This window comes from Hemitrygon akajei, chromosome 5 (genome assembly GCF_048418815.1).
Source record: "Hemitrygon akajei chromosome 5, sHemAka1.3, whole genome shotgun sequence".
Taxonomy (NCBI): Eukaryota; Metazoa; Chordata; class Chondrichthyes; order Myliobatiformes; family Dasyatidae; genus Hemitrygon; species Hemitrygon akajei.
This window is the reverse complement of record NC_133128.1, coordinates 48,994,983-49,013,301: the sequence shown is the minus strand read 5'-3', so window position 1 is coordinate 49,013,301 and position 18,319 is coordinate 48,994,983. Positions and strand designations below refer to the sequence as shown.

Below are 18,319 nucleotides of genomic sequence, written 5' to 3'. Positions count from 1 at the left end.
TTCATTGGTAGGATATACTTTGTAATGACTCTCTGGTAAGTTTTGAGGGAGCATGGGAACAGGCCCAGTGTTTCAAGGAAGGGTGGGGACTTGGGACCCGGTGAGTTTAAGGCCAGTCCCAGTAAGTTTAAAAGAGAGCAAGAATGAAGCCTCATGTGTTAGAGGGAGAGTGGAATCAGAGGCCCAGATATGCTAAAAGAGTGTAGGAACCAAGGCCTGAATGTGTTAAATAGAGCACCAGAATTATCATCCAATGAGCAAAGTGCCAAATCATTGGTATTTGTCTTTGAATCTTGGACTGCAATTCATCAATTCTGAACTGAAGTTCCTTGAGGTGCAGACATTTAACCTATATTCCCAATGTTCCTTTCCTATACATTTCCCAATGTTACTTTAAATATGCTACGGTTATACTTCTGCCTCCACCTCTAGCAGCTTGTACCCACCAATTTCAATTTTGGAAAACTTTTTTCTCAGGTACTTAAATGTTACCCCTCGCATCTTAAACCTATGTCCTTTAGTTTTAGATTCATGACATGTGGCAGTGATGATAAACCTGATTCTGGTTCACAGATTCTTCACTACTGTCTTCATTTGTGTTGTCTTTTTCAGGGTGAATGAATCCTCTACATGGACGCTTCCAAGTTCCCTGCTATTTACTGTATATGACCTGCCAGTATTAGACAACCCAGCTAATACTTCTTTATACTGAAAGCATTACAAATGAAGTCTATTTGTATAGTGCCACAATTACTAAAGATGCATTGCCTGTTCCTCAATTTCCTCTCTGGTCATGTTAGGCTTTAAGTGTGCATGTGAGGAATTTGGAAATTCTGGGAAACTGTGTGTGTATATCAAAGAGTCAAAAGTCTATGTACTTACATGAATCTTTTAAGTGTTTAGACACAGTACATCTGTATATTACATGTTACATGAATCATTGCACAAAATAGGCTCTTCATTTCACTAAGACTGCTAACAGTCAAATAACCATTTACATTAAGCCCACGCAATCCCATTTTTATTCTTTTCCCATTCCCATCACCTATCTCTCCACACCCTCCAATGTTAAACACAGAAACTAAATCCTGTTTTCTTCTAACATCGACATAAACATTGCTATTATGCTACCAATCATTGAACTTAGAAATTTGATTTCAGTAGCATTAGATTTCCCTTATCAGCTGGTCTCATGTTCATGTCTATATTTAAATTACAGAAGGTACATGACTTGTCATGTCAAATTACATATCTGAAATCTCTGCAGAGGCTCAAAGCACATAGAATCCCTTGCTTATTAACTATGATAGCTTTCTAATTTTCTGTGACAGTATTTTCAATTAGCATCTAACTTCCTGATAAGTGAAAGTCTTTCACAGCAAATTTTGTAATACTGAATTAATTTGATTGCTGCACAATGTTGCTCAGTGTTCTTTGTAAATACTAAGAAGTGCAAGCTGCTTATTTTTTTTGAGAACCTGCTTAATGTTTAACACAACTGTGTGTACAGGAAAGGGGCCAAAATTCATACCAGAAGTAATTATTTATAATAGTCAAGACTAGTTTTTGCTTTTTTGCATTCTTATACAAATATATATTTATATAAGCCCAGTTAAAAATGTACCACTGCAAATATCATTTGAAAATAATTGGGCCATTACAGGAACATGAGAATTATGTTATTTCTGAAAAATCTGAAAAATTCTGAAATTTCTAAAAAAAATCTTCCTGAGTAGAATTAGCTTTTTAAGCTGGTGTGTCCTAGTTTTGAAATTATTGGTTGCTCTAAGAGAATTTAATGATTTAGTACAAATTATTCTGATTCTGGTTCAAATGCCTCAGTGTTTCACAGGACTGAGCCGGTGACACAGTATGTCAGACCTTTGTTTGGCTTCTCTCTCAATCTGTAAGATAGCCTCAAAATTTGAGTCTTCCTTCATTTATGATCTAGTTTAATAGATTAATTTTTAAATCTTTCCTGTAAAAATAAATTTCTTTAGAAAGGATTTCTTTAACAATGTTTGAAGGTAACTTTTTCAATTGCTAAAGGCTGAAACCATTACTAATAATCGCAATATATGGAGTTTCACCTCCTGTAAAAATAAATTTCTTTAGAAAGGATTTCTTTAACAATGTTTGAAGTCAACTTTTTCAATTGCTAAAGGCTGAAACCATTACTAATAATCGCAATATATGGAGTTTTGCCTCCTTTAGAAGTTGTTGCCAAACAACCAACATTTGGAATAGGTACGGGGGAATGATTTCAGGCTAATGCATTAATTAGAAATGCTTTGGTAGTTTAATTCTGTTACACTTGCTGCCTTTTATATTTGATTAACAGTGTGTGCTTCTCATTAAACTTCAAAAGAAGCATTCATTATTCAACTTAGGCACAACTAATAAAGTGGTACTTAAAAGGCATTTTCTGGATTTAGTGCAGTTTTCCAGCACTGGCAGTATTTTGCATTTGTAACTTTCTGGATATCCAGCAGGAAGGAACTGAATTACTGTACATGTGTTTATTAGCTGATCAACATCCAAATTGGCCTGACTCCATCATGCACTTCAGTGCCACAAAAGCGATTTATAACATACTTAACTGCATTTGGCTTGAGGTCTGTCTTTGTGTCCTCTGCTTATTGTCCCAATGGAAGGGAGTAAAAGTATTTGCTGCACAAATCACTCTCTCACCTAGAGGGGGTCAGTTGTGCTGTGAGGATTACATTCCTTGACTTCTCTAGTGCCTTTAACACCATCCAGCCCAAGATCTTAAGGCACAAACTAACGGAGATGGGAGTAGACTCTCACATGGTGGATTGGATAGTGGACTACTTGACAGATAGACCTCAGTATGTGCGGTTGGGAGACTGTAGGTCTGACACGGTGGTCAGCAGCACAGGAGCGCCGCAGGGAACCGTACTCTCTCCGGTCCTGTTCACCCTGTACACATCAGACTTCCAATATAACTCGGAGTCCTGCCATGTGCAGAAGTTCGCTGATGACACGGCCATAGTGGGGTGTGTCAGGAATGGACAGGAGGAGGAGTATAGGAAACTGATACAGGACTTTGTGATATGGTGCAACTCAAACTACCTGCGTCTCAATATCACCAAGACCAAGGAGATGGTGGTGGACTTTAGGAGATCTAGGCCTCATATGGAGCCAGTGATCATTAATGGAGAATGTGTGGAGCAGGTTAAGACCTACAAGTATCTGGGAGTACAGTTAGACGAGAAGCTAGACTGGACTGCCAACACAGATGCCTTGTGCAGGAAGGCACAGAGTCGACTGTACTTCCTAAGAAGGTTGGCGTCATTCAATGTCTGTAGTGAGATGCTGAAGATGTTCTATAGGTCAGTTGTGGAGAGCGCCCTCTTCTTTGTGGTGGCGTGTTGGGGAGGAAGCATTAAGAAGAGGGACGCCTCACGTCTTAATAAGCTGGTAAGGAAGGCGGGCTCTGTCGTGGGCAAAGTACTGGAGAGTTTAACATCGGTAGCTGAGCGAAGGGCGCTGAGTAGGCTACGGTCAATTATGGAAAACTCTGAACATCCTCTACATAGCACCATCCAGAGACAGAGAAGCAGTTTCAGTGACAGGTTACTATCGATGCAATGCTCCTCAGACAGGATGAAGAGGTCAATACTCCCCAATGCCATTAGGCTTTACAATTCTACCGCCAGGACTTAAGAACTTTTTAAAAGCTATTATTAATGCTTTTTGAGATAGTGATTTAGATGCATATCATATTTTTTTACTGAGTTAAGTATTGTATGTAATTAGTTTTGCTACAACAAGTGTATGGGACATTGGAAAAAAAGCTGAATTTCCCCATGGGGATGAATAAAGTATCTATCTATCTATCTATCTATCTACTTCAGCTCTCCATTCATATATTGGGTAGAGCTCTGCATCCTGCCACTGCCCAAAATAATCAGGACCAATTTTCTAGGGTTTGTCACACATTAAAAATGTCAAATAGTTCAAATAGTTTCTTTTGTTTACTGACATTATAGGTAGTGCACCTGTAGCATGATGAGTAAGGTAAGTAAAAACCAGATTAACTGTGGTATCTTTAATATCTACTGACCTGGCTTACCCTGCCCAAAGTAGGAGCTTACAAACTGATCTCAGAGTATTTGGGGAAAGGGAGAAGAAATTAATTCTGGGTTCTAATTACAATCTATCCAGCAACATCCTGCTGGCATTGCACCTGTTGAGAATCCTTTTTGTGGTACATGATTTATTTTTGGGGGGTGGGGGTGGTCTGGATGTCTCTGGCAATAAAAGCATTGACCACCCTTGCATTTGAACTGAACGTCAAGCTTGATTTCACAGGGTAATTGTAAGTGAGCCTTACTGATGACCCTTTTGTCAGAGTAGAGGAAGTTGAGAGAGAGCCTAGTGACATTGTGTCATGACAGCAACCTTTCCCTCAGTGTCTGCAAAACAGAAAGAGCTGGTCACTGATCACAATGACAGGTGCTGCGCCTGTTGCTGTTCATATCATTAGTGTTGACTTTAAGAGGGTTGAAAGTTTCAAGTTCCTAGGAGTGAACATCACCAATAGCCTGATTTGGTCCAACCATGTAGCTGCCAGAGCTAAGAGAGTGCACCAGTGCTGCTACTTCCTTAGGAAGCTAAAGTAATTTGGCACGTTCCCTTTGACTAATTGTAATCAATGCACCACAGAAAACGCCTTATCCAGATGCTTCATGGCAACAGTTCTACCTGAGACTGCAAGAAACCAGATTTGTGGAGACAGCTCAGTATATCACAGCCTCCGCTACATGAACTCCTGTACTTCTCACTGCCTCAGTAAAGCAGCTGACAAAATTCAAAGACCCCACTCACCCTGGATCTTCCCCCCCCCCCCCCCCCCCCCAATTTGTCATGCATCCTGATGTCTCCTTTTCTAACTAATGAGATGGCAAGTTTTGTCATTGTAGAAAACACAAATACTTTCAGGATAGAAAGGAATTTAGATATCCACTTGATATCTTTATTAATGAGACATGTGTATAGTAGTGCCCCATCTTGTTGGTTCAAAGGTCACAAAAAGTATTCAGAAAATTTTTAAATCCCATTATCTCATATCTTTTATACTTTTTTCCTATTGATTTTAAACAAAATTGAAGTTCAGGTAATTTTGGAAGAGAATCAAAGGCAGATTCATTGTCACTGATAATACAATTTGTTTTGCCGCAGCAGTACAGTGCAAAGACAAAATTGCTGAGTTACAAAATAAGTAGTCCAAAAGAAAAAGGAATAATGAAGTAGTGTTGACAAATTCTTGCACCATTTAGAAATTTGATGGCAGAGGGGTAACTCATTGCAAGCTCACCTGTTACATTAGCAAATGATCTTTCAGGATGTGCTGTGATGTGTATGTTGTATCTTTGCACTGCCTGTCCATTACCCAAACACAATTGCAAGAAAATTGCTCCAGGGAAATTCATGATAGTGCCATGTCTGTAGCTGGAATATAATAATACTGGCCCAACAATTACTACTAAGATACTTTACCACCTGGTTATGAATAGAAGGAAATAGACAGAAAACAGTGAAATCCCCATATAAACTTAAAGGCAACATTGAACCTAAAGATAATCTTCAAATTTCAGGGTGTACGCAGGGGTCCTAGAAACACACATTAAAGCTGGATGGATGAGTCAGCTGTAAACCCAGAAGAATACTGGCAAGTTGAATAAAGAATTACATGTGGAACTTTATAAACTCTTCCAATTAGGGTAATTGCTACAGATACAGAGAAATGTGAAAATAGCTTGTGGTACAAAACCAACAAATAACTTTTTTGTTTTTATGCAATTTGCATAACTTTTTGAGAGAAAACACAAGTGAAACAGCTGCAGTAATTTTGTATTCTAAAGTTTAAGAAATATTAACATTGGTTTTGTGTTGATTTAGAGTTCATTTATGGAAACAGAATACTCTTTGAAAGTTCTGAAGAACTAATTACGCCATTCCAAGAGCATACTTATGAATGGAATATCACTGAAGAAGTAGGGCCAACATCAAGTGATCCTCAGTGCCTTACCTATACTTACTCTTCTGATGTTGATATTGTAAAAGATAGGCATGCAGGACTGATTGGAGCGCTGCTCATCTGTAAACCTGGTAATTCATTTTTCTTGGCAATTTATTGTAATTATATTGAAGTCAGAAACTATTTCCTCCTTGATGTCCATTGCTGAAAGTATCCTGTCTAGTTCAACTTTTGATGGGAATAGAAGGTGAATGACTGATCATCTAATACTGATTATCGCAAACAGTGTGGTGTTGCTCCAATTAATCTTGATGTCTGATAGGGACCCAGGTTCGATCCCGAGCTGTGGTGTTGGCTGTATGACACTTAAATCCTCTCTCTGTGAATGTGTATCTTTCCTTCACTTTTCTCCCATAGCCTAAAGATGTGCTTGTAGGTGAGTTGGCTACTGTAGTTTACCCCTTGGTGCATATAGGTGACAAAAGGGAGTGGATAAACATGTGGAAGAGAATATTGTAAGGTCATTAGGGAAAAATAGATGGGACTTGAAAGGGTTACTATGCTTGAAACCACCCTACACTTGATGGGCTAAATTTATTAGGGTTATGTCTCCTCTTGCCAGAACAAGTAAATTTCAGTCCTGGACAAGCTAACGTTAAAGACCAAGTTTATTTGGAGGTTGTTTTTTGTGCTTGAAAGCCTTTAACAAGAAAAAGAGTTTGGAAGATATCTTTAACGTGGCAAAGTTTCATGGGAAGTGCCAGGAGAAAGGGGAAAAATGAGTAATAGCTTTATCAAGGAGTTATATTTTATGACAGTTCTAAAAAGAGTAAAGGAAGTGCTATAGTAAAGATTTTTCGGAGTTTGGAGCACTATTGGCTACAGTTGGGAAGAGAGAATGCTTTAAGAGGCTCAGTTCAGAAAATAATTTAAGTACAATGAACGTGAGTAAGTTACCTTGTCTCCTTGTACAATTGGATGGACCCATAATTAGTCATATTGAAATATAGTTTGAGAATTAAAAGTACTCAGTCCTAAATAGCTAATGCTGAGACAGTTTCTTATTTGTCCTGCTTCACCCGTTCTCCTGACCTGTGACCCAACCTGTGACTTACAATTAATGGTGAATAACTGAAAGTGAGTGTACCAATCAGTGTGAAAAGGAAAATCAATAATGTACAAGCAACACTTAGCATTTAATGAATGCCATTAATGCTTCTATTTCTTCTTTTTCTGTGCAGGTAGTTTAAATGATAATGGACAGCAGAATGAATTTCATGCAGAATTTGTTTTATTGTTCTCTGTGTTTGATGAAAGTAAGAGTTTGTATAATGAGAAAAATACTCCAATCAAAATGTATTCTATCAATGGATTTACTAATGGCACTTTACCAGGTACAAGGAGATTATTTCATAATTAGCCATGATGCAATTATTGTAGATGTCAAATTCTTAGCTGAAGTTCCTATAATATTGTTAGTTCTGCTCCAGGATCACTGTGGTGATGGAGCAGCAAGCTGTTCACATATCTAGTGTTAACAAAAACGAATTTTGGTGCAAGATTGGTCACCGTTGCTGCTTCACTAGTTTCAATGTAAGATAAAACCAGGATGCATGTATTCTACATAGACACAAGAGACTGCTGACGCTGGAATCCAGAGCCAAGAAAAAAATCTGCTGGAAAGAACACAGAGGGTTGAGCAGCATCTGTGGGAGGAATGGCTTGTTGATATTTTAAGTTGAAACTATGCATAAGGGTGCACCAGTTCCTACAGCAGGTTATTTGTTGCTGTATCACTAGCTGTTTTGCATAATCATCAACTTACGTTTGAGTCTTGTAAGTAGAGAATACTTATTTGTGTGAGGCGGTGGGGAAACATGAGCTAACTCTTGCAACCTCTGTGTAGAGTAAGCTGGGTGACGCTAACGGTAGTAATAAGTGGTGATAGAGCTCAAACAGAACAGCAATGGAATAAAAACCTTTAAGTATCCAAAATAGCAGGAGGGTCTGATGGTGAGGGAGGGTGTGGTGATTTCACTCAACAAATGAAGGTGAAAACTTGCTGCTGAGTACACTTGGCTAGCTTTCCAAAATCAAAGCTTGCTTTTGATTGTGGATAGTTCTTCAAACTATCGTGTACTGCAAAAGTAGATGCAAAAACAATGTTCTTATTTCTCCGCTTCACAAGGACAAGAGAATTTTTTCCCCAGAACAAAATTGTGACAATCATCTCTTAAAGAATGTTACAATTTATTGTAGATTAATTCGCAAGTAAATAAATGAACTCAGCTTTCTAAAGCGCACTTTAAGTATTGTGGAAATGGAGGAAAACTGCAGGCATTCTGAAATACTAAACATTTTCCCTCTTTAATGAAGCCAGGCATACCTGGTGCTTCCACAGTTTCCAAGCATGTTCCCTGATATCAATGGATACAGAGCTGATCAGACTTTGTTAGAAATTACTGGTTCCTTTCTGTTCAGTTTACTGGCTCTTGTTCACGTTACACAATGGTACTGCCACCAAGCTAGTTTATTTGCTTGTTACAATGAATAACCAGAATTGAAGGGGTTATTGTTCAGTACCCTTCCTGTACAGCAAGATGAGTAAAGCAGCGCTTGTGGACGAAGGGAGTCATAGTGTGCACACTCTTGCTGAGAAGACCAGTAATGTTTTCTTTTCAACTGATGAATTGGCCATTTTTTGCAAAGAATTTCTGCCAGCATTGCTGATCCTCTTTGCCTCTGTGACAAGCAGGTGCAACCTTCCTTTCAACATGGTCTCACCATGTCAAGATCACCAACCCTCAAATTTATCATTAATGTGCCTCTGGGGGTCTATCAATAAGCATTTTTAAAGAAACAGCTGATTTGATTGATTTTCATAGTAGTAGGAATTGTTGTAAATTGGCTCCAATAAGATATGCTGACACAACATCTGATGGAATTGTGCTTCACCATTCCACACTATGAAACCATTAAAACATATTCAAGATAAGCTTTTCAATACCTATGGATTATCAGTGCTCATTTGAAAATGAATATAATATAACAAAAATAGATTTTAACTTCAAAGAATTGTTAGGTAATGTGGGATTTTGATGATATTCTACTCATAAGTGAACTAATCCCTCTTTGTGTTCCTGTTGTAGAACTTAGTGCCGATGTTTATGGAATGATTAGTTGGCATCTGATTGGCATGAGCTATGATCCTGAAATTTTCTCTGTACATTTTAATGGCCAAGTCCTCTTGCAAAATAACCATAAAGTTTCATCCATTAGCCTGATTCCAGGCTCTTCCATCACTGCTGAAATGTTTCCCAGTGAAGTTGGAAAATGGCTGGTTTCTTCTCAAGTACAGCACCATCGCCAGGGTAAGAACAAGGACATGCTCAATGATTTAAAGAATTGAATTTGGTGCAACTTGTAAGACCACTGTTTGAGCTCTTTAAGTGGAGAAGATGCTTTTATTTGTAGGTGAAATATAAATTTCAGGAGCCATTAATATCAAATAGAGACATAAATGCTTCTTCATCTCTGTCTTATGGACTTATCAAGAGAAGAATAGATAAGGATAGAAACAAGAAGCAAGAAAGAAAGTGAGGGAAGGAGATTAAGGAAGAGAGATTTTCTGGCATATGGAGAGAGGTCACGAGAGAAAGGGGTTAGCGAGTGCAGGAAACTGAGGGAGAAGAAAAACAGGGCCACCACGGGTGATACGAGAGTGAATGGAAAAGACAGAGCAAGGAAATGATATAAGCAAACAGCTGGGAGGAATGTTGAGAAGAGGAGAGAGTGAAGTGGAGTGAGAGAAAGGAATGGGGACAAACTGAGAGGAGGGGAGAGTAAATGATCCAAAAAGTGACCCAGGCAGAGTTCACACATTCCTCCTTCCAGTTTACCCCTGGAGTCTCACTTTACAGTTTTTGCAAGCTGCTGAAGGAAGAAATGACTCAAATCCAGGCCACAAATGGAGAACTCACCAGAATAAAGCCCAGAATTCCAGTACCAGGCAGATCATCAGTATTCAGCAAGGCTCAGTTACACCAGTACATCTATTTCCATTTGTGCTGAGTCAATACAGGAAGCCAAATCCAGGCAGCCAGTCTCTGTCAAATCCTGTCTGTCAAATCACGCCTATCAAACACTCCCTATCAAAGCCTTTATACTCTGTTGATTAGGCCCCAGAAAACTCTACCCTAGAGTCCCTGCATGTCAAAGACTGCAGCTCACCACCACCTTCACCAGAGTGGAATTCGTTTCCACAGGTGGTTGTGGAGGCCAAGTCTGTATGTATATTTATGGCAGAGGTTGATAGATTCTTGATGGCTCAGGACATGAAAGGATATGGAGAAAAGGCAGGAGATTGGATCAACCATGATGAAATGGTGGAGCAGACTTGCATGGTCTTATGGTCTTATAATTACCCATCTCTGGTTGCATAGGAAAGAGGATAATGGACCACATTTTTATTTATGTTATTTATATATTTTCCAACACAAAAGAAGTCAATTTGGTGAATCAAGTGTCTGCTGGCTGTTAGAGCAATCCCATTGAAGACACAGGAGTTTGCAGATGCTGGATTCTGGAGCAACATGCAATTTGTTAAAGAAACTCAGCGGCTTAACCAGCATTTGTGGGTGGAAGGGAATTGTTGATACAGTATTTCAGACCCACTTCCTTTTCTTCTGCAGAAGTTGCTTGACCTGCTGAACCCCTCCTGAATATTGTCACTTTTTCCATCAAGCCCTCTCCCACATTTATTTCCCTGTCACTCGACTCTTTCACCATTATGACTTGCTGCTGTCTTGCGGTAATAGCCAGCATCGAGCTTCAGCTAAAAAGTCTAGGGTTATGCCTCAGCAGTACGAAAAGAGCAGGGACATGTAGTGAAGTCATAGTTTGCAACTTGCAAGATGATGAAGTTCTCAGGATAATGTCGATATTTCCGAAAAGAAGACGCTAAGCTAGGAGGAACTGTCAATGGCAGCAGTGCATTCGATTGGTAGTACATTCTTCATTTCTGTTCTACCCTTGTCATAGTAATCCAGATACAGCATGTTAGTTCTTTTAAGCTTCATCTGGATCCTGTTATTAAGTTGGTGAGGTTTATGAATAAGGATATGAGTGGCCTTGGAAGGCTATCTCTTCACTGTGAACAAAAATGGATCAAATTAAATGGACAGATAATAAAACCAAGATTTTAATGTCTACACTAAAACTGGCATAATTATATATATATATATATATATATATATATATATATATAGATCAACCAATAATACTGTTAGTCATCTCATAATATAATATTATAAAAAAATGAAGTTATCTAAATTGATCACTGTTGTTTCTTTTCCTTAATAGTTCATTATATGTCAGATAAAATGCCATGTTTTCTGAATCAGTGTGGTGATTGCTGAGAGAGATTTGTTGTCATTTGCAGTTACATTGATAGATATTAATTCTAACATACAGATAAAGTCCAGCAAGAACAAAATGATCATTTGAATAGATAACACATGGACCCAACCTGGATCAGGGTACTTTATCTAATGTTCTACCTTCCTTCTAGTCAATAAAAGTGGCAGGATGAGTAAGAAGAATTAATCTTTTTGTGAAATTTGTATTAGCAGAAGCTCACTGACTTGTGTCTTCCCTGTTCCAATATGAAATGTAACCTGATGACAATATAGCATTTTTGTAAGTGACTTACTTTGTGATCTTTTGTGAAACAGCTGAATTATATGGATATCTCAACATCAAACAAGGCACCATTAATAAAACTTCCAAGGGATATCATTCAAGGAGATTAACAGGAAGAATTCGCGAGTATTTTATTGCTGCAGAAGAAGTGAATTGGAATTATGCCTCTGCTATTCCAAGCTATTTTGACAGGTATAATTTGGTCTGAAGTGGTCCAGTCATTTGGAAAAGTATGTATTTACCACTGAAATAAGATGATGTTTATGTAATTGATGCACCATCAATAACTCACACTGAGACTTAGGAAGCGAGATATCGGCTTTTATTGACTGGAAGAATAAACAGCACTACATCCTGGGGAAAATGAGGGAGAGCAGCAGCCCACAGTCGCCTTTATACAGGGGTCTGTGGGAGGAGCCACAGGAGCAGTCAGCAGGGTCTGTGGGAGGAGCCACAGGAGCAGTCAGACAGGTATATCTAGTTCACCACAGTAATATTTTTATGTGTTCTGGAGTGCTCATGTGGTTAGCAAGGGAGAGAAGTGCAAAATGTCATTCTTGACTCTTTTTAATCTTTAACCTCAATTCAATTGGAAAAGAATAAAATCACTCTCTTTCAAATTACATAATATTTTTCACCTCTGCCTCTATCTAAATCTACTGCTGCTGAAACCTCTTTGCCTTGGTTGTTTCCAGGCTTGGGGGAATGAGAGGCGGAATTTGGAGGACATTGAACTGTTACGTTGACAAATTGCGAGGAGGTCAAAGTTGGGTGCAGTGGGTGGAGAGGGGTAGAATTCTCTAATACGTGTGGAAACCCTGGTCAGCTTCTCAGCCTCCATGCTGCATAGGAGCTTGTGATATAGAGGGAGTCTATTTGGCTGGTCAAATCTATGTGACCGTTTGGTGTAATCCTCTCAATTGTATTCTGCCATTTAATAATTGTAACCTGCATTATATGTCATATGTATATCAACTTCTGATACTCCATTACCTACCTACATTAGGGATCATTTACAGTAGCCAGTAACCCTACTACCTTTGGGGTGTGACAGGAGACTGAAGCTTCTGCAGAGAGCCCACACAAGCTTCACACAAACAGCAAATGAGGTCAGGATCAACCCTGAGTTTCCAGAGCTGTCTGAAACACTTCCAGATTTGTTGCTGTACACCTGCCCGTTTTGTTCCTTTTCCTTTAAGCTGCCCCTCTCATGATACCAATCACCTTGTATTACCTTCCCTCTCATTCTCTGACCTGTTCATCCTAAATTTCTTCTTTGCTCTATTACTTGCCTCCTCTCCTCTTATTCAAACTCACGCCTTTGTGAAATCTCTCATCTATACCTATTTCTTTGCATCCTGAAGACACCAACAGGATTAGTCAACTGACTAACGGGAGCAAGTTTGGATACAAAGTTAACTTGGTGATAGAAAGCAGACAGTAGTATTGGAGGGTTTTTCTGATTAGAGCCAGTGACCAGTGGAGTGCTCCATGGGTTAGTGCTAGGTTCTTTATTGTTCATCAGATAGATAATTTCAAGGAAAATCTAGATGGCGTGATTAGTAAGACACCAGAACTGGTGATGCAATGGGCAGTGAAAGCTTTGCCCAAGGTTACAACAGGACTTAGGTCAACTAGAAAAGCGGTAAGGGAATTTAACTCGGACAAGTGTAAAGTGATGTATCTAGGGAAGATGATCTAGGCCAGGGCATACGCAGGGCCCTGCTGCGTGTTACTGAACAGAGAGATCTTAAGGAAAAGTACATAATTCCTTAAAAATTATCACACCGATAAACAGAGTGGTGAAGAAGGCATATGGTATGCTTGTCTTCATCTGCTGAAGCATTGAGTATAGAAGTTGTATGTCGCGATACAGTTTTTATTTATTGAGAGATACAGCTCAGTAACAGCCTTTCCGGCTCAACGAGCCTATGTCACCCAATTGCATCCGTGTGCCACTTAACTTACTAACCCATACATCTTTGGAAAGTGAAAGGGATCCAGAGTACCTAGAGGAAACTCTGGGGAGAACGTGCAAACTCCTAATAGACAGTGGTGGAATCGAACCCAGCTTGCTGATGTTGTAATAGAATAAGTCTACTGTGCTGCCCTTCTAAAGGTCATTGCTTAGGCTACCTTTGGAGTAATGTGTACAGTTCTGGTTTTCACCTAAGTGGAGGATGTGTTTAAGCTTGAGACAATGCAGAAAAGATTCACAAGAAGGTTGCCTGAACTGGGGGACTTGAATTATAAAAGAGATTGGATAGGCTGGGTCTGTTTCCATGGTACAAAGGGGGCTAAGGGATGATGTTCTTGATGCTTATAAAATCATAAGGGGCGTTGATAGGATGGATAGTCATGTCATTTGTTCAGGGTATGGGAGTCTTAAACTAGAGTTTGAAGTGAGAGGGGAAAGGTTTAGAGGGGATCACCGAGTGTTGTGGGTATATGGAATGAGCTGCTGGAGGTAGAGGCTGGAACAGTTGTTGCATTTAAAAGGCATTTAGGCGGGCAGATGGGTAGGAGATGTTTAGAGGGATAGGTCAAATGTAGGCCAATGTGACTAGTGTAGATGGGCATCTTGGTCAAAGTGCCTGCTCCCAGGCTATACAACTAAATAGGCTAAGCCAGTAGCTGAGGACAGGATGTACAGAATATAGTATGTTGTGAAAAATTGCAGAACTATTCACTTCAATAGTTAAAAAGCAGACATTTTAAAAATGGTGAGGAATTAAAAAGTGTTGGTGTTAAGAGAGATCTGGGTTTTCCGCTACACAAATTAGTGAAAGTAAATGTAGAGAACAGGAAGGAATTAGCAAGACAAGTATCATTGGACTCTGGTATAGTGCCAGAGGATTGAAACATTGCATATGTCACTCCACTCATTAAGGAAGAAAGAAAGCAGCAGAAAGGAAATTGCTGACCAGTTAGCTTAACCTCAGTGGCTGGGACAATGTTGGAGTCGATTGTTAAGGATGAGGTTATGGAGTACTTGGTGACGCAGGACAAGTTGGTACAAAGTCTGCATAGTTTCCTTAAGGGAAAATCTTGCCTGATGAACCTGTTGGAATTCTTTGAGGAGATTACACATAGGATGGATAAAGGGGATGCAGTAAGTGTTGTATATTTGGACTTTCAGAAGGCCTTTGACAAGGTCCCCCACATGAGGCTGCTTATCAAGGTAAGAGTCCATGGTATTACAAGAAAGTTACTGGCCGACAAGAAGAGAGGGTGTACTTGATCTGGTATTGGGAAATGAACCTGGTCAGGTGTCAGGTCTCTCAGTGGGAGAGCATTTTGGAGATAGTAATCACAATTCTATTCCTTTGCCATAGGATTGGAAAGGGATTGCAACAGACAAGTTAGAAAAGTGTTCAATTGGAGTAAGGGGAAATATGAAGCTATCAGGCAGGAACTTGGAAGCATAAATTGGGAACAGATGTTCTCAGGGAAATGTATGGCAGAAATGTGGCAAATGTTTAGGGAATATTTGTATGGCGTTCTGCATAGGTACTTTACAATGAGACAGGGAAAGGATGGTAGGAAACAGGAACCGTGATGTTGAAAATTTCAAAGGCTGTTGAAAATCTAGTCAAGAAGTAAAGAAGTAAAGAACTAGGTAATGATAGAGATCTAGAAGATTATAAGGCTAGCAGGAAGGAGCTTAAGAATGAAATTAGGAGAGCCAGAAGGGGCCATGCGAAGGCCTTGGCAAGCCAGATTAAAGAAAACCCCAAGGCATTCTACAGGTATGTAAAGAGCAAGAGGATAAGACGTGAGAAAATAGGACCAATCAAGTGTGACAGTGAAAAAGTGTGTATGGAACCAGAGATAGCAGAGGTACTTAATGCATATTTTGCTTCAGTATTCACTGCGGAAAAGGATCTTGGCGATTGTAGGGATGATTTACAGCAGATTGAAAAGCTTGAGCATATAGACATTAAGAAAGAGGATGTGCTGGAGCTTTTGGAAAGCAGCAAGTTGGAATAGTCTCTGGGACTGGATGAGAATAACCCCAGGCTACTGCAGGAGGTGATGGAGGAGATTGCTGGGCCTCTGACAATGATCTTTGCATCATCGCTGGGGATGGAGGAGGTTCCGAAGGATTGGAGGGTTGTAGATGTTGTTCCCTTGTTCAAGAAAGGAAGTAGAGATAGCTCAGGAATAGGAATTAGGAATAGTCAGCATGGCTTTGTCAAGGCAGGTCGTGCCTTACAAGTCTTCTTGAATTTTTTTGAGGATGTGACTAAACACGTTGATGAAGGAAGAGCAGTAGATTAGTGTATATAGATTTCAGCAAGGCATTTAATAAGGTACCCCATGCAAGGCTTATTGAGAAAGTAAAGAGGCATGGGGTCCAAGGGAATCTTGCCTTATGGATCCAGAACTGGCTTGCCCACAGAAGGCAAAGAGTGGTTTTAGACGGGTTATATTCTGCATGAAGGACAGTGACCAGTGGTGTGGCTCAGGGATCTGTTCTGGGACCCCTTCTGTTCGTGATTTTTATAAATGACGGAAGTGGAGGGATGGGTTAGTAAATTTGCTGATGACACTATAGTTGGGGGTGTTGTGGATGGTTTGGAGGGCTGTCAGAGGTTACAGAGGGACATTGATAGGATGCAAGACTGGACTGAGAAGTGGCGGATGGAGTTCTACCCCAATAAGTGTGAAGTGGTTCATTTTGGTAGGTCAAATATGATGACAGAATATAGTATTAATGGTAAGACTCTTGGCAGTGTGGAGGATCAGAGGGATCTTGGGGTTCGAGTTCATAGGACACTCAAAGCTGCTGCGCAGGTTGACTCTGTAGTTAAGAAGGTGTATGGTGCATTGGGCTTCATCAACCGTGGGATTGAGTTTAAGAGCCGAGAGGTAATGTTACAGCTATATAGGACCCTGGTTAGGCCCCACTTGGAGTACTGTGCTCAGTTCTGGTCACCTCACTACAGGAAGGAAAGAAACTATAGAAAGGGTGCAGAGGAGATTTACAAGGATGTTGCCTGGATTGGAGAGCATGCCCTGTGGGAGTGAACTCGGCCTTTTCTCTTTGGAGTGACGGAAGATGAGAGGTGACCTGATAGAGCTGTACAAGATGATGAGAGGCATTGATCATGTGGATAGTCAGAGGCTTTTTCCCAGGGCTGAAATGGTTGCCACAAGAGGGCACAGTTTTAAGGTGCTTGTAAGTAGGTACAGAGGAGATGTCTGGGGTAAGTTTATTTACGCAGAGAGTGGTGAGTGTGTGGAATTGTCTGCCGGCGACAGTGGTGGAGGCAGATACAATAGGATACAAGACACTCCTGGATAGGTACCTAGAGCTTAGAAAAACAGAGGGCTATGGGTAACCCTAGGTAATTTCTAAAGTTGGCACAGCATTGTGGGCTGAATGGTATGTATTGTGCTGTAGGTTTTCTATGTTTCTTCACCCCTCTCCCTCTCCTCTTTATACTGTCTGTCTTTCCTCCCCAACTTCAGTCCTGATGCAGCGTCTCAACCTGAAATGTGAATAATCTGTTCCCTCCGTCCCTTCTCCCCATCCATCCGTTCTGCCCCTACCCACACCCTCCCCCACAGATCCTGCTCAATCTGTTGGGTTCTGTCAGCAGCTTGTTTCTGCTTTTTTCTTGTTTTTCTTGTATTCTTGGAATTAGTACCAATGTGTGATTAATTCTATAGTTGACTGTGCAATATTATCTCAATATTGTTAAAATTGTTTTTAATATCTCCTTTTATTGCTCTTAGTGTTTTCAGTTCTAAGTATTTGGAAAAAGCAGCAAACCGTATTGGCAAAATATATAAAAAGGCAATATATGTCGAATACACAGACAGAACGTTCACTCGGCGTAAAATATCAGAAGAAGATAAAGCTACATCTATTCTACAAGATGGAATTGGAGTACCTATTATCCGAGGTGAAGTCAGAGACATAATTAAGGTATACTTTTGCAGGATCATTCATCTTGTGGTGATATTGTGTTCCCTGTCCACAAAGCCCTAAAATTACAAGAAGATTTTAAGTCCAATCCGTGGGCTATCTGTGGGTACCCTCACTATAGGGAAGTTATACTGTGTCCACATAATCTTCAAACTCTAGCTTACTTCCCTATTCTGACCCTGCGGCAAGGTCTAGCTACCAGTATCCACTGCTTGAGTGGTGGGACCCCCTCTTTACCAAGGAGGACATACTTCTAGCTAATGAAGTAGTTTAAGCACTGTTTATTTTATTTTTAATGATACATATTTAAATTTGGAAAAATAATTCTTAACACATATTTAACACTCATAGAGGATTTCTGATTTGTAAAATATTTCAAAAATATTAATGATTTACAAACACAGGTCCAATTCTTACAAACAAAAAACATACCAATGAGTTGCAAATGAATGAGTCATCTGTTGCAGAAACCGAAGCTGAGGGATGCGTTTTAGTTTTGACTGTCACCCCGTCTTTCTGTCATTCCTAACCATTACGAGTGCTTCCTGATATTTATAATGTCCTGCTATTAGATGACATCATCTGCATGTGATGTTTTCCAGTTACCTTTTCTGGGACAAAGTAATTTACACAGATGGTGTAAAACCTATGACGACAATGGTGCAAATAATTTAGCTGTA

The 18,319-nt window shown here is 39.8% G+C and overlaps 1 protein-coding gene across 2 annotated transcripts in view; it reads left to right on the top strand.

Annotated features, from left to right (window-relative positions):
* f5 (coagulation factor V) overlaps nucleotides 1–18,319 on the top strand; it is a 75,796-nt gene that overhangs the window by 18,150 nt on the left and 39,327 nt on the right. For both annotated transcript variants that reach the window (XM_073045501.1, XM_073045499.1), the window contains exons 4-8: nucleotides 5,926–6,135; nucleotides 7,246–7,398; nucleotides 9,154–9,375; nucleotides 11,737–11,896; nucleotides 17,447–17,639. In XM_073045501.1, the coding sequence (XP_072901602.1) occupies nucleotides 5,926–6,135; nucleotides 7,246–7,398; nucleotides 9,154–9,375; nucleotides 11,737–11,896; nucleotides 17,447–17,639 (938 nt within the window). The remainder of the gene's footprint in view (nucleotides 1–5,925; nucleotides 6,136–7,245; nucleotides 7,399–9,153; nucleotides 9,376–11,736; nucleotides 11,897–17,446; nucleotides 17,640–18,319) is intronic.